The sequence below is a fragment of the Ipomoea nil genome, unplaced genomic scaffold (assembly GCF_001879475.1).
Source record: "Ipomoea nil cultivar Tokyo-kokei standard unplaced genomic scaffold, Asagao_1.1 scaffold0465, whole genome shotgun sequence".
In the NCBI taxonomy this organism is placed as follows: Eukaryota; Viridiplantae; Streptophyta; class Magnoliopsida; order Solanales; family Convolvulaceae; genus Ipomoea; species Ipomoea nil.
The window spans coordinates 2,021,732-2,034,841 of NW_017616893.1; the positions used below are offsets into that span (position 1 = coordinate 2,021,732).

Here is a 13,110-nt window from a genome sequence, read left to right on the forward strand (position 1 = left end):
CAAGGTACTTGGCTCACTTGCCTATCCTTTTAATTTTTTATTTTTTATTTTTTATTTTTTAAATACAAGTTAGAGGTATTAATAAATTAAAAAAAAATTGCTATTTTTTTCTTTAAAAAAAATAATACACAATACATGCATTATTAATTTATTTTTATTGACTAGGTTAGGAAAAATATTTTTTTTAAAAAAATTCTTTTTACGATAAAGAATGTAATCAAATGCTCCGATTCTGATTTACAAAATTTCCATATTTGCATTAATAGCATTTAATTTCTACTGCTATTTCTTTTTGGTCTCTTCTCAAAGAGCTTCCCCTGTACAGCTAGTTCTCTGTATCCGTCTCTCTCCCTCCATCTATATATATATATATTTATATATGTGTGTGTATATATATATATGTATATCCACCCACACAAACCAATGAATGCATTGGTGTCTGTGATCTCTGGCTGGTATGTGGAATGTTTTCTCATTGTTTTGTTGAATTGTTCAGTATGTGGGGGTGTGGGGATTGAGGATCATGGTGATCTCAAACCCTAGGGGAAGCTAACTGCATTGCTATCAATCATATGAAATTTTTATTTGATCTGGAATGAATGTCCTTTTCAGGAGTTTTGCTTAATTTTTGCCTGCTAATTGTTTGATGGATTTTAATTTGCTGTTATCCCTCTTCTTAGTTGTCTGCATTGGTGTTATATGACCATTTCTTGGTTTGTTAATTTTTATTGGGGTGTGCAGGATGTAGAGTTTAGTTAAAATGGCATTTAGAGGGTTGGTGAATGAGGATTAGCTTTCTCACTTGCCAGTTGTAAGTTGGGAGTGTTCAGGAAACCAGCTAAACCCCTTGCCCCAATTGAATTTGTGTTGTCAGAATAATTGAGGTTTTTGATTATTACACATTGCTTGTGCTTGAGCTTTTATTTTGTTGTTGAGCTGATTAAGTTTTCCTCCGACTCTGTTGATGCTAAATGTGCCTTTTGGTGTGAGATTTTAAGTTGGACAGGAGGGTTTAGTTCGTTAATCCTAATTCACCTGGCCTCAAAATGTGAATTCAACTAAACTCGAGTGCTCGACAGCCTTCATAACTAATGAAAACGTGTCTTCTTATGCAGTCAGCCTGAGGTTTCAAGTTAAACTGGAGATTTTGCACTAGTGCTTTGAGTTTGACCTGGAACTGTTAGTTGGTACTTTCATTCTGTTTCTATGTCCACACATGTAGCCCATGCTTGGTTATGATGTTGGTTATGTTGTTTGGTTAATCTATAGTACAGTACAAGTTTCTTATGGATTATTGGCTCAAGTAGGCTAAAACATTTGCAATCTTTGCCAAACATGTAAAAGTGCATTATGTAATTAAGCTTTTACCAACTGGGTACATGAACACTCAACCGCTCGAGTTTGTCAATTGCTGATCCTAGAATGAGGCTGGCATACATAGTATAACTGTATAAGATATGCATGTAGTTCACTCATTGCACCATAAATGTTGGGTTGGAACTGTTTCAGAAAGTTTTCTGTATTTTGTACATTAATTTCGGATATCAATTTAGGTTTGATTTTTCGCTAATTCTAGCAACATAGTTTATTAATTTTCTTACCTGAATATATATTTGATAAAGTTTTATACTTAAACCAGATTTGGTTCAAAGTAGGGAAGAGTTTTGGATTAAATGGAATATACATATGTTCCCCTTTTCAAGGTGATTTTGTCATTTTTGTATAATATACTGTATAACTTCTCACTCTCGTTTTTTTTTTTTTATTACTGTAGTTGCATTTTGTGAGCGGTTAGCTTAGAGATAGATGCCAACTGCAAGGCTAAGCACTGTTGGATCTTCAGATGCAATGGAATCAGTTGAGGGGAATGATACCCTTTACACATTGATTAGTCAAGCTACAGGGAAAGACCCTATCGTCTCAGGGGACAAACCTATACAGTGGATACAGTTACTTCATGCCTTAGAGCAGCCAGGTATTAAAATGTTTTCCTAGTGGTAACTAGTTTAACTGCTCAACAATGAAGGTAACCATCCGTATGATTATGAAATTCTCTTAGCTGTTATGCTTATTGAAGTAGTGGCATAAGGAATTTATTTACATTAAAAAAGTGCTGCATCCACTGCTACAAGTATACAGATATAGTTGATGAATATGATAGGAAGTCCTTGCTTATCTCCTGGCAAAGCAAATTGATAAGCCCGCAAAAGAGCATGCTTTTTAGGTTTTAAATTGTTGAAATAATTGTACCTGCATAGGCATAGATAGTGATTGGGTTCCTGTGCTTTTCATGCAGATCTTCCATATTGGCCTATAGTTACTCCTGTGAAGGTTCAGATGCATAAATGTGAGAAATGTTCTCGAGAATTTTTTTCATCAATTAACTACCGAAGGCATTTACGCCTGCACCGTCGAGCCTTAAATTTTGACAAGGTATTCCTAGTTTGTCTTTGATTATTTAGTCTGATGATGTTGGCAGTTGCCTTTTTTGAAATCATGAAGGTATTTTGATTACTTGTATTCATTAGGGTTCCAAAGTGAAACACCCAGAAAAAAACAGATGTACAAAATCCTCCAAACCAAATGTTAGAAACTTGAACACTATCTCTGAAGTCAGCCACGTGAATATCATTTTTATGTGACTTTACATGAATCCAAACAAAATATGCACAATAATTCTTAGAACTGGTAATTGGCATCAGTATATCATCAGAATGCTGATAATTCCTCTTGTTCTAAATAAGCCACATCAAACACACAGGGATTAAGTACCATTCATGATGTTTCTTCCTGTTTCTCTTGAAATTCCTGTTTTTTATCAAAACCTTTAACCCTACCAGGAATCACCCATTGTCCATTGAACACCCACTCAAAAAAGCAAAGTTAGAGCACCATGAAATTATTTCTTCATTTTCTAAAATTACTTTTTTTTTTTTTGGGTTTTTTTTCATCAATTATGTATCTACCCATGAACTTGATTGCTTGTGCTCTTCCACTCATGAATAACCTTTCTTTAATTAGATAATTTTGGCAAAGCATTTTCATTTGTTTAGCTATTTGGCTCTGATGATGTTGGTTATTTCCTTTTCTGTATTCATGCAGTTATTTATTCATTTTTAAAATTACCTTCTAGGGTTTTATTCTGTAAGTGTGAACTTGATTGTGCATAGTCTTCCAATCACGAATCACCTTAATTAGATGATGTGTTTTTTAATACCAACGACAAGATTCCTTATTACCCTTTGGTCAAGTGAGACAGCATCTTGACAAGTGATTTGGCTGAACTTTTCTAATTGAATGTCCTTGAATATCTGGTGTTTATATTTACTTTTCTAGACCTATATTTATGTGTTTAACTTTTATGTTATGCTGATATATTTAAATTATGCAGGAGTCTCGCAAATATAGAGATTTACTTGGAGCATTTTGGAATAAGGTAGTCAATTCCTTTCTACTGTTATACCATTGTGCGTTGTTTTCCTTCAATCACAAAATGCTCATTAATGTTATCTACATGCCAGCTTTCATTGGAGGAGGTTAAGGAAGTTGCATCATTGAATGACATTTCACTAAAGGTAATAGGATGCTTACTACATAAATCCTCATGAATATGTGAAATTATGAGGCACACATTTACTGAGAGAAGACTGACGAACATGGACTAATTGTTTTAGGACATTCCTGGGACCTTACTTGTCAAAACACTGACAGAGTCTCTCCAAACATCAAGTGCCTGGATGTGGAGTCTTCCAACTGTTTATATGAAAGCTGGCACTACCTTAATGGTAAGGTTGCAATGGTGATTTTTTCTGCCAACCCTCGTATCTTCAAGTTCTACTATTTCTCTTTCTTGTTTTTACGATTTCTTTGCTAAGTAGGCATTTTTTTGCAGGATATTATTGAAGCTAAACCTTCCAGGCTTCCAATATCATCCCTGGAATTATTTAGTGTCCTTGATGACGCTAGTGAGGGAACATTTCTATGTGCTGGGACAGCAGACTCGATGCAAAAATATTTATTCGATGATGAAGTTACAAAAGTTTGCCTCGAGCTGAGGAATTTAGCTGCATGCATATGCTTTGCTTTTGAACAGAAACTGGTATATTATACTCGTCTGTTAATAATTGACAATCTTTGTGTGATCAACGTTTAGTTTTGGCATGTGAATATGAGCATTATAAATCCTGATGCAGTGATGCACCCCATTCATGGATTTGATCTGGAATCAAAGTTTGGCATGTTGTTTCTGTTGCATAGATGTTCTCTTTTGGCTCAACTCTCTTGTAAAATGGATTTAATCCTCCTACCTTGATTAGTGTTGTTCCTTTGTGATCAGGTAAAAGCATGGATTGCTGACAAAGAAGCCGAGGCATTGAGATGCCAGAAATTGCTTGTGGAGGAGGAAGAAGCTGCTCAGAGAAGGTATGTTGTACTTATTCATATTTAATGTGCCCAAACTGTTTTCAAGAGGTGCTTCTGCTAATGCCAATTGCCAAAAGGACATTTGTGTTTTCGTTTGAGAAAATATTTCGAATTTAATCTTTTGACTTTATGATGTATTTCCATTTATATGAGTGATTTTTCTTCTTCGGATGACTACCCTAAAAATATGAACAGGCAAACTGAGTTATTGGAAAAGAAAAGACAGAAAAAGCTAAGGCAGAAAGAACTGAAGGCAAAGGATCAAATGAGTGAGGGAAAAGCGAGCCTTGTTGGGAGTGCTGATTCTTCAGAAAATCCACTGGTGGCAGAAATATCCAGTCCTCCCACCCTGTTTGATTCTGACTCCAATACTCTTGATGTAGCAGAGGATGTCTCCGACCTAGAAATGATTCACTTAGAAATGAATGATGAGGACATTAAAGCAGTTGAATTGGGTATTGTTCAGAATACCGAAACTAAGCAGAAAGATGGCACTTCCATGGAGACAGAGAAAGATAAAATGCAAAATGAGCAGAGCTTTTGGTTCATGTCTCAGAATGAAGAAAGTCAAAATGAGTGTGAAGTGATGATTGGGTCCATATCTGTGCCTGTGAAAAATTGCCCTATTCACACACGACGCACAAAAACACATGATCATGCTGGCAACCCAGAGCCAAAAGGGCTGAATGAAAATCAAGAATGTGATCTCAGCCTTGGCAGCAAAACCAGTGTGCCATCTGATGATTGGGTTCACGTGACCAGGCGTGGAAAGGGGCCAAAGGGCAGACAAGATAACGAAGAGCGTGCTTCAGTGAAAGTTGGTGATCAAAATCTATCCTGTGCAACCTCTGTGCAATTATATGCTGATGGGAAAAGTCCTTCTCATCAGCTGCCAGACTGTAACACACATGCAAAAGTCTTGCCATTCTCCAGTGGTACTGCAAAAACTTTTCTGACAAAGAGTATGTTCTCCGTTTATCCAATTTGTTTACTTTATCTATTCTCATCGACATTTCACTAATTATTGTCAAATATCTATTTCGGTGAACTGACTGATCTGAAAAACAATGCAGGATGGAATGAGGTCGTCTCAGGTGATCATGTGAAGTTGGTCATTTCCGCTGTTCCTAAATCTCCAGGAAGTCCCAGCACCCACAGCAACCTTCAAAAATCTGCTCCTCCACCTTCAGCACCCAAGAAGCACAGCATTGTTGGAGAGAATCAAAGAAGAAGATGAAAGTGAGAAAAACCTCGTTTTTTAGGTAAAGGAGAAGAATGCTGCTGACGACTAGAGCTGGTTTGAAGCCTTTAATCCATTCAGCAGCGAGAGAAGAGGTTTTGTGCTGTGTAGACTTCTTCTATTGGGAAAGTGAAGGTGTTAGGACAGATAGCTTATATGTTTCTTCTTAGGAATAGCATAGAACTTGGCCTCTTTTATATGTTTGTTTTCTTAGTTGAAATCTCATCTTGGCTAGTTGGCTTTGGACATCAAATATTTCATGGAATAGATTGCTTTTTAGTTTTCTTATTTATTTATTTTGTGGTCATATTAGAAGCATTGTGGATTTGTGATATCCCGTGGTTGCCCAATAGCCAGAGAATGAAGTGAAATGATTTTTTTTTTCAGAAAACGATGGCAAATTATTAGTATTGAGAATATGGGGGAGGGAGAGAATATTCTTGACTCATAATTGACTTATGTCAAGGGAAGTCAATTGGGCCAGCCCGACAGGTTTTGGGCTAATTTTGTAGAGCTGTTGGGCTTATTGGCTTGAGTTAAATGGTCTTTTATTTTATCTTTTGGATTGGGTTGGCCATAACCTTAAATTGCGGGCTATTGGGCTAATTTTGCGAGTTGAATCACTTAACAAAACTGAAAAATAAGAGCGGCTATTCACATTTGGTGGAGCGGGATGAGTTTTAAAAAAATCTACCTACCATGTCGACGAGTTGGAACGAGATAATGTATAGTTGAAATTATGTTGTGCGTGTGTGTGTATATATATATACTAGTTTTACACACGCATTGCGCGAATGAGTTAATGCCTAATGTTTATAATTAAAAAATATTTGAAAGTATATCAATGCAAGATTATATATGAGAAGTTCATAAGTAATTTAATGTCGAATTTGTTTATTTAAATATGTAGCTAATATGAATACAATGTAATATAAGAGATTCATTATAATTGTTACTAAACTTTTTTTTAAATAGTAACCAAGTATTTTTGTTGCAAAGGGTTCTAATATATTTAATGAATGCACATATATACAAGATCAATTAATGAATCAATGGTACCAGTCCTTTAGGTGTTTTGCTCAGTGTTCATTTAGTTCAACCATTATTATTGAATAAATTGTTATGGATAAAGAAATTCCTAATTTAAAGAATTTAGATGTAGTAAAAATTTAAAAATTTTAATTATAATGTAATCCAAAGATATTGGACGATTGGTAAATATGATGTAACCCAAAGATCAAAATGCTAAAGAAAGTGTTTGATTATTCAACAGTTTGAAGCAACAATTTGTTCCAAACCACTGAAAATACAAACATTGCAATTTAAAATATTTTCACTTAGCGTTTTTGAGAATGATTTCCCCAAAACACCCCTATATTTAAAATAAAAATAAAAATTACTGTAGAGCCATTTCAACTCCTTGAATAACAAGAGCCAGTTTTGCTGGCTCACTGCTTACCCATCAACGGATGGGTAAGCTTAATTTTTAAATTGGAGCCTTAAGGCTCCTTTTATAGGAGCCTCAAGGCTCCCATGTCACTTTTCTCACTGATGTGGAAAAAGCGGCAAAACTAAGGAGAGCCGAACGTTCGGCTCTCCATATGGTTTTTTTTTTTATTAAATTATTATTATTATTATTATTATTTTAATTTTAAAAATAATAATAATAATAATAATAATAATTATAATAATAATAATAATAATAATAATAATAATAATAATAATTATTATTATTATTATTATTATTATACCCTTAAGTCATTTTACATGTTAATCTAAACATTTAATTTTTTTAAAATATCTTTTTACCAACCGTTGATATAATTTGCTGGTCAAATCCGCTAACGCTAACCGCTAATTTCTGATTGTCAAACAAGGACATTGCAAGGTAGTTTCCCACTTCAATTTGTTGTGTGATTTGGATACTCTCTTTGTCAACAAATCCCTCAAGTAGTTAATATAATTGGCTTAATTATATTTTTTTTAATTTTTTCATGGTATTAATAAAATACTTGGCAAATAAATATAGAGCATTATTTTGTATTATAAATATGATATTTAATTAAAAAATAGTGCACAAAAAAGATAATAGACAATGCACTAATGTAGTGAATATAATCAATTGATGAAGTTGAATGTAAAAAATATTTTTTACATTGGAGAAAAATAAAGACAATATAACTAATGAAATTTTTTCTCTTAATTAATTTATTGATAATAATAATAATAATAATAATAATAATAATAATAATAATAATAATAATAATAATTATTATTATTATTATTATTATTATTATTAAAATGAGTTTAATTAGGTCACATTGTAATTATATAAATATGTAGGCACTAATCCCAAATCTAAACCTATTTAAAGTAGACCAAAACAACTCCAATTCATTTCTCTTCTTTCCAAAACCCTAGCGCCGCAACGGGTGAACCAACAACGACAACGGTGAAAATCAACAACAACATGGCAAAAAGTGGAAGGATTTTGAAAATCCTCGTAATCATAGCATGATTTTTAACAAAATCAACAACAATAGCAAAATCGAGAGCGCGATAGTTTTGAAACCGAATGATGACAAGAACTAAAGGCTAGCATTTCTCTCTCTTAATTTTAGTCATGATAGTGTGAGCATCTCATAAATGATATGGCAGTGATGAGGACGAAGACTTAAAACTTTGTGGTGTTGTTTTCTTAATTTCTTCAATTTTCTATAAAAAAAGAATATTGCAAGCAGAGAGGTTGGTCTGCTAGATGAGGAGAAGATTTAGGGGCAATTTTGACTTTGACATATTAAATGCAATTAGTTGTACGGAAATGCTGCCCTAACTAGCATTTTGGAAAATGATTGATAAATGTCAATTTTTAGTTGTTTGGTTTGGTCAAATACTTAAAATTAATCAAATCAACTGAAAAATAGTTGATCAACCATTTTTTAAGCACTCCCAATATCGTTGACTATATGATTAGAATCCATTAGAAACCATCGGTATCAGCATATGAATCATAACAAAGAAGAATAAGGCAAGGATAGGGAATACTTCAGCAGAAATCTAGACAACTTTGCGCTTATGATATGAGCACTGATAAGCCAATTAAAACTTTTTAGTGATTTTTAGTTTGTAATTTGGCGGGATAGACTGAAATTGAGGACAATCAAATAGTTGTGGGCCGAAATTTACAACATTGAATCGGTTTGGACAAAAATTGACAATTTTTAAATACGTGGATCCAAAATTAATAATACTTCAATAGTCATAGGTCTAAAAGTAACATTTTTTTTTTTCACAAAATGCGTCACTTTTGTTCATGTGACTATTGGGACATTATTAATTTCAGCCACGAATTTAAAAATTGTCAATTTCAGTCCAAACATATTCAATTTTGTAAATTTCAGTCCACAACTATTAAATTGTTGTATATTCACACGCCTATAAATACCCTCATCTTTTACAGAAGAAGGTAATGGATGGCCATTCTAAGTATTCTAGTGAGAGAAAGCTCAAAAACTTATCAAGTTTTTGCGACTAGTGAGAGAGATAAAAGGTTAAAGTTCAATCCAGATTCAAGAAGTCTTGAGTTGTTTCAACGTGCAAATTTCTATATTCAAGAAGCCAAGATTTCAAGTTGGAGAAAGAAGAAAACTCATTTAATTTCTTCGACCTTGTATTCTCTACATGGATAAGTAGAAAAAGGCGGAGTAAACTCGTTGAGTTGAAAAACCTGGTGGTGCAAGTTTGTGTACGGCTTTGTGTTCAAAGAGCAAACTTGGTAGTGAATTTTGTACTAAGGAGTTTTAGTGCAAACCTTCACGCGTTGTGAAGGGGAGTGGAGTTGGATTAGTTAACAACCGAACTACTAATATATATATATATATATATATATATCTTTACTTACTGTTTTATTATTGCATACATTTTACGCTCAAACCAGCCTAAGTTTTTAACAAGAAACAAACGTGCAAATAGAATTGAAAAGGGTTACAAATATTTTTCGTTGTGCATTAAAACTCTGAACTTGTGCTAGACTCATTCCGTAATCCTATCGGGACGAACACAAAAGTCTACATATTATTTGAATTGACATCTTTGTATCTATGGACTTTTACATAAAAATCCATACTTACATCTCTGTATCTATGAACATGAATGGATCAAGTTTATTAATAGAAGTGTAAATTTACTTCCTCACATGTACTTTGACAACTACAAAATTTGTATCTATGGACATGAATGTAACAAAACTCTCAAACTCTCAACAAAGCATTGAACGATGAGATGTTTTTCATGATTGCAAGTCACAAATTAACTCTAGTTGAGGTTGATGCTACTTATGTTAACCCCTTTTAGACAGAAACCATTTTCATCGGTCCAGGTCAGATTGTGATCCAAGACACTCTTGGGTAAATGCTCTTCCAATTCCTTATGAAGTTTCTATTAGAATTGTAGGCTTTATTGCCTGAAACGAGAGAAAGCACAACATAAGTGCCTTGATTTTTGTTTTAGGGATTTTAGATTTTATATGTATATTGTTAATTTTTAGATTAAGACAACTGTCGTCAAAATATACATTTATTTTAATTGAATTTTAGTGGCAGTTAAAAGAATTGCCGCTAAAATACACATTAAATTAAAATGAAATTAAAATATTTTCTAAGTTTCAGTACAAAATTAGTGGCGATTTCTATAACTTTCGCAAAATACTTATTTAGCGTCAGTTGTATATAACCGTCGCTAAGTATATGTTGTTAAAAAATCAATTTGTTGTAGTGTACATCAGCCCTCATTAATGATTGTAGGTGGCCTTATTTGGTAAAATAGGTAGCCTATCAGTCAATTTTGGTTTATTTGACCACTATTAATTGTTTAACTTGGTTAAAAAATCAATATAAGTGTTTGGTTAATTAGCTATCTTTAACTCTAAAAAAACTAAAATTCAAAAAGTTGCTTAAAGCAACTTTTTCAATTAGTTTTTTGAGAAAAGAAATTATACCAAACAATTATCAGCTAACAACTAATTTACCAAACACATTTCTACAATCAGCTAATGTTATCAACTAGTTATATCTTTTAATTAACCCAATCAGCTAACAGTTAACAGCCATTTACTAAACAGAGCCGGTATCTTAGACTGCGATTTGGGAACGACTTTTTTGGATCACCTGCCCGATTCCATGCGGGACTTGTTGGTTGCTAATGCCCACGGTGCCATTACTCGCAAAGTGTGGTAACGCGGTTTTCCAATTGTTATGTTGTGGAATCGTGTCCACCTTGTAAAGTGGACACGATTTTATGTTCATAATTACTGAATTATATGTTCATAATTATAAATTTATATATTTATAATTTTTGAACTTCATATTCATAATTATTGAACTCTATATTTACAATTATAGAACTCTATGTTCATAATTATTGAACTATATGTTCATAACTATAAAGCTATATATTCATAATTTTTGAACTTCATATTTACAATTATTGAATCTCTATATTCATAATTACAAAACTATATGTTCATAATTATGTTTACAACTCTATGTTCATAACTATAGAACTATATGTTCATAATTTTTAAATTATATATTCATAATTATGAACAGTTTTAGAACCGTGTCCACCTTACAGTTCCACAGCATAATTTGCCGCAGTTTTCCCGTTTCTCTCGTGGGTCCTTTCTCACCAAAAAAAAAAAAAAAAAAGGAGTGTGTAGAATGACAAATTATTGTGTGGACCATGAATATCAGGTACATTTTTAATATATTAAAAGTACATTATTTTTGTACTGAAGGTACATTATATAAAATAATGTACTCTTAATATATTAAAAATGTACTTTCAAAAAATGTACATTACATACATAAATAATATACTCTTAGTATATTAAAAATATATTTTTTATTTGTGGTTCACATAATTGTGTGGAGCATGGTCCATGTAATAATGGTAAGTGTAGAATTATTACGCAAATGCAAAACTGCAGAAAGCCCGGCCCACGGGAAACATGAGACAGTGGGGTAAATTACGTTGTGCATCCGTATGCACCATGCATGGTGCATACGGATGCAAAAACGACGTCGTTTTATTAAAAGCGCGCATCTCCCCTTAAAAAAAAAATTAGGTTCGATTTCCAGCAACAACATATGAACTAAAATTTCAGAACCGATGAACTAAAATTTCAGAATTGATGAACTATAATTCCATAATCGATGAACTATAATTCCATAATCGATGAACTAAAATTTTCCCAGAATCTAATCTATGAACTAAAAATTCCAGAATGAATGAACTAAAATTCCAGAATCTATGAACTAAAATTTCAGAATCGATGAACTACAATTCCAGAATCGATGAACTACAATTTCAGAATCGATGAACTATAATTCCAGAATCAATGAACTAAAATTCCATAATCTATGAACTAAAATTCTATAATCTATGAACTAAAATTCCAGAATAAATGAACAACATAATGTTGTTGCTGGGAATCAAACCTGATTTTTCTTTTTTTTAAGGAAAGACGCGCGTTTTTAATAAAACGACGTCCGCATAACTACTCAGACAGTGGTATTTTGACTGTCAAATGCTTAGCTTAGCTTGGATGAAAAGAAATGATATGATAGAAAATTAGAAATAGAGAAAAGAAGACAAAGACGCAACTTGAGACTTTCTTCCACTAAAAAAGAGACGACTTGGAGTCAACTCCACCATATGCTCTATATAATATACGAAGCTTCTCGATCTCCACATTCCTTACTAGTTAAACCTCATTCCAATGTCATGATGACAGTGATTGCAGATTTTTCACAATATCTAAAAAAAATTGAATCACTATTGTGAACTTGATGTTGATGAATTTAATAACATAACAATTTTTTTAATTTTTTTTGGCAAAAATATAACGGTAACAATCAAACGCGTAATCATATAATAAGTACGAGAATTATACTCCACTCACTCGATCAAATCTTTCATGATAATTATATTGTTCTTTGTTCTTAATTACAGTTAAAGACAAGTGATATACATCTTTAGTTTATAACTTACCTAAGTCACGTCTAATATCAAAAGAAAATCTTGTTACATAATTTATAATTATACGACAAATATAGCACAGATATTATTATAAACTTAATAAATAGGTCATAAACTCAAGTTACATGAATAGCTTAATACTTATATTTCATATTAATTTAAGTTGAAATGAACCGACATGCAAATGAAATGAAAATAAAAGTTGTTTGACCATGTGTATTTAGTGGATGTGCACCTAACATCATATATATATATATATATATATATATATATATATATATAGATAGATATATATTGAGTTGACAGCTATGTCCATAAATATGCCATTTGTACACCTCTCCTTCCACTAATCTCCATCTCCACAACTCACGTCTAAAACTATAATTATTAATTACTATTATTAGAAAAAC

The 13,110-nt window shown here is 32.5% G+C and overlaps 1 protein-coding gene across 7 annotated transcripts; it reads left to right on the forward strand.

The window, feature by feature from the left end:
- Positions 1 to 290: 290 nt before the first annotated feature.
- Positions 291 to 6,043, forward strand: LOC109173008. 7 transcript variants are annotated; one of them, XM_019322257.1, is made up of 11 exons: positions 291 to 455; positions 742 to 811; positions 1,775 to 1,975; positions 2,297 to 2,433; positions 3,392 to 3,436; positions 3,522 to 3,575; positions 3,675 to 3,785; positions 3,893 to 4,099; positions 4,337 to 4,422; positions 4,618 to 5,384; positions 5,496 to 6,043. In XM_019322257.1, the coding sequence occupies exons 3-11, from the start codon at positions 1,807 to 1,809 to the stop codon at positions 5,657 to 5,659; spliced, it is 1,740 nt and encodes a 579-aa protein (XP_019177802.1). In that variant the 5' UTR covers positions 291 to 455; positions 742 to 811; positions 1,775 to 1,806; the 3' UTR covers positions 5,660 to 6,043. The 7 variants fall into 7 exon arrangements, with proteins under 7 accessions (XP_019177802.1, XP_019177800.1, XP_019177801.1 ...); XM_019322255.1 differs by lacking the exon at positions 742 to 811 and adding an exon at positions 1,116 to 1,187; XM_019322256.1 differs by lacking the exon at positions 742 to 811 and adding an exon at positions 1,116 to 1,179.
- Positions 6,044 to 13,110: the final 7,067 nt, after the last annotated feature.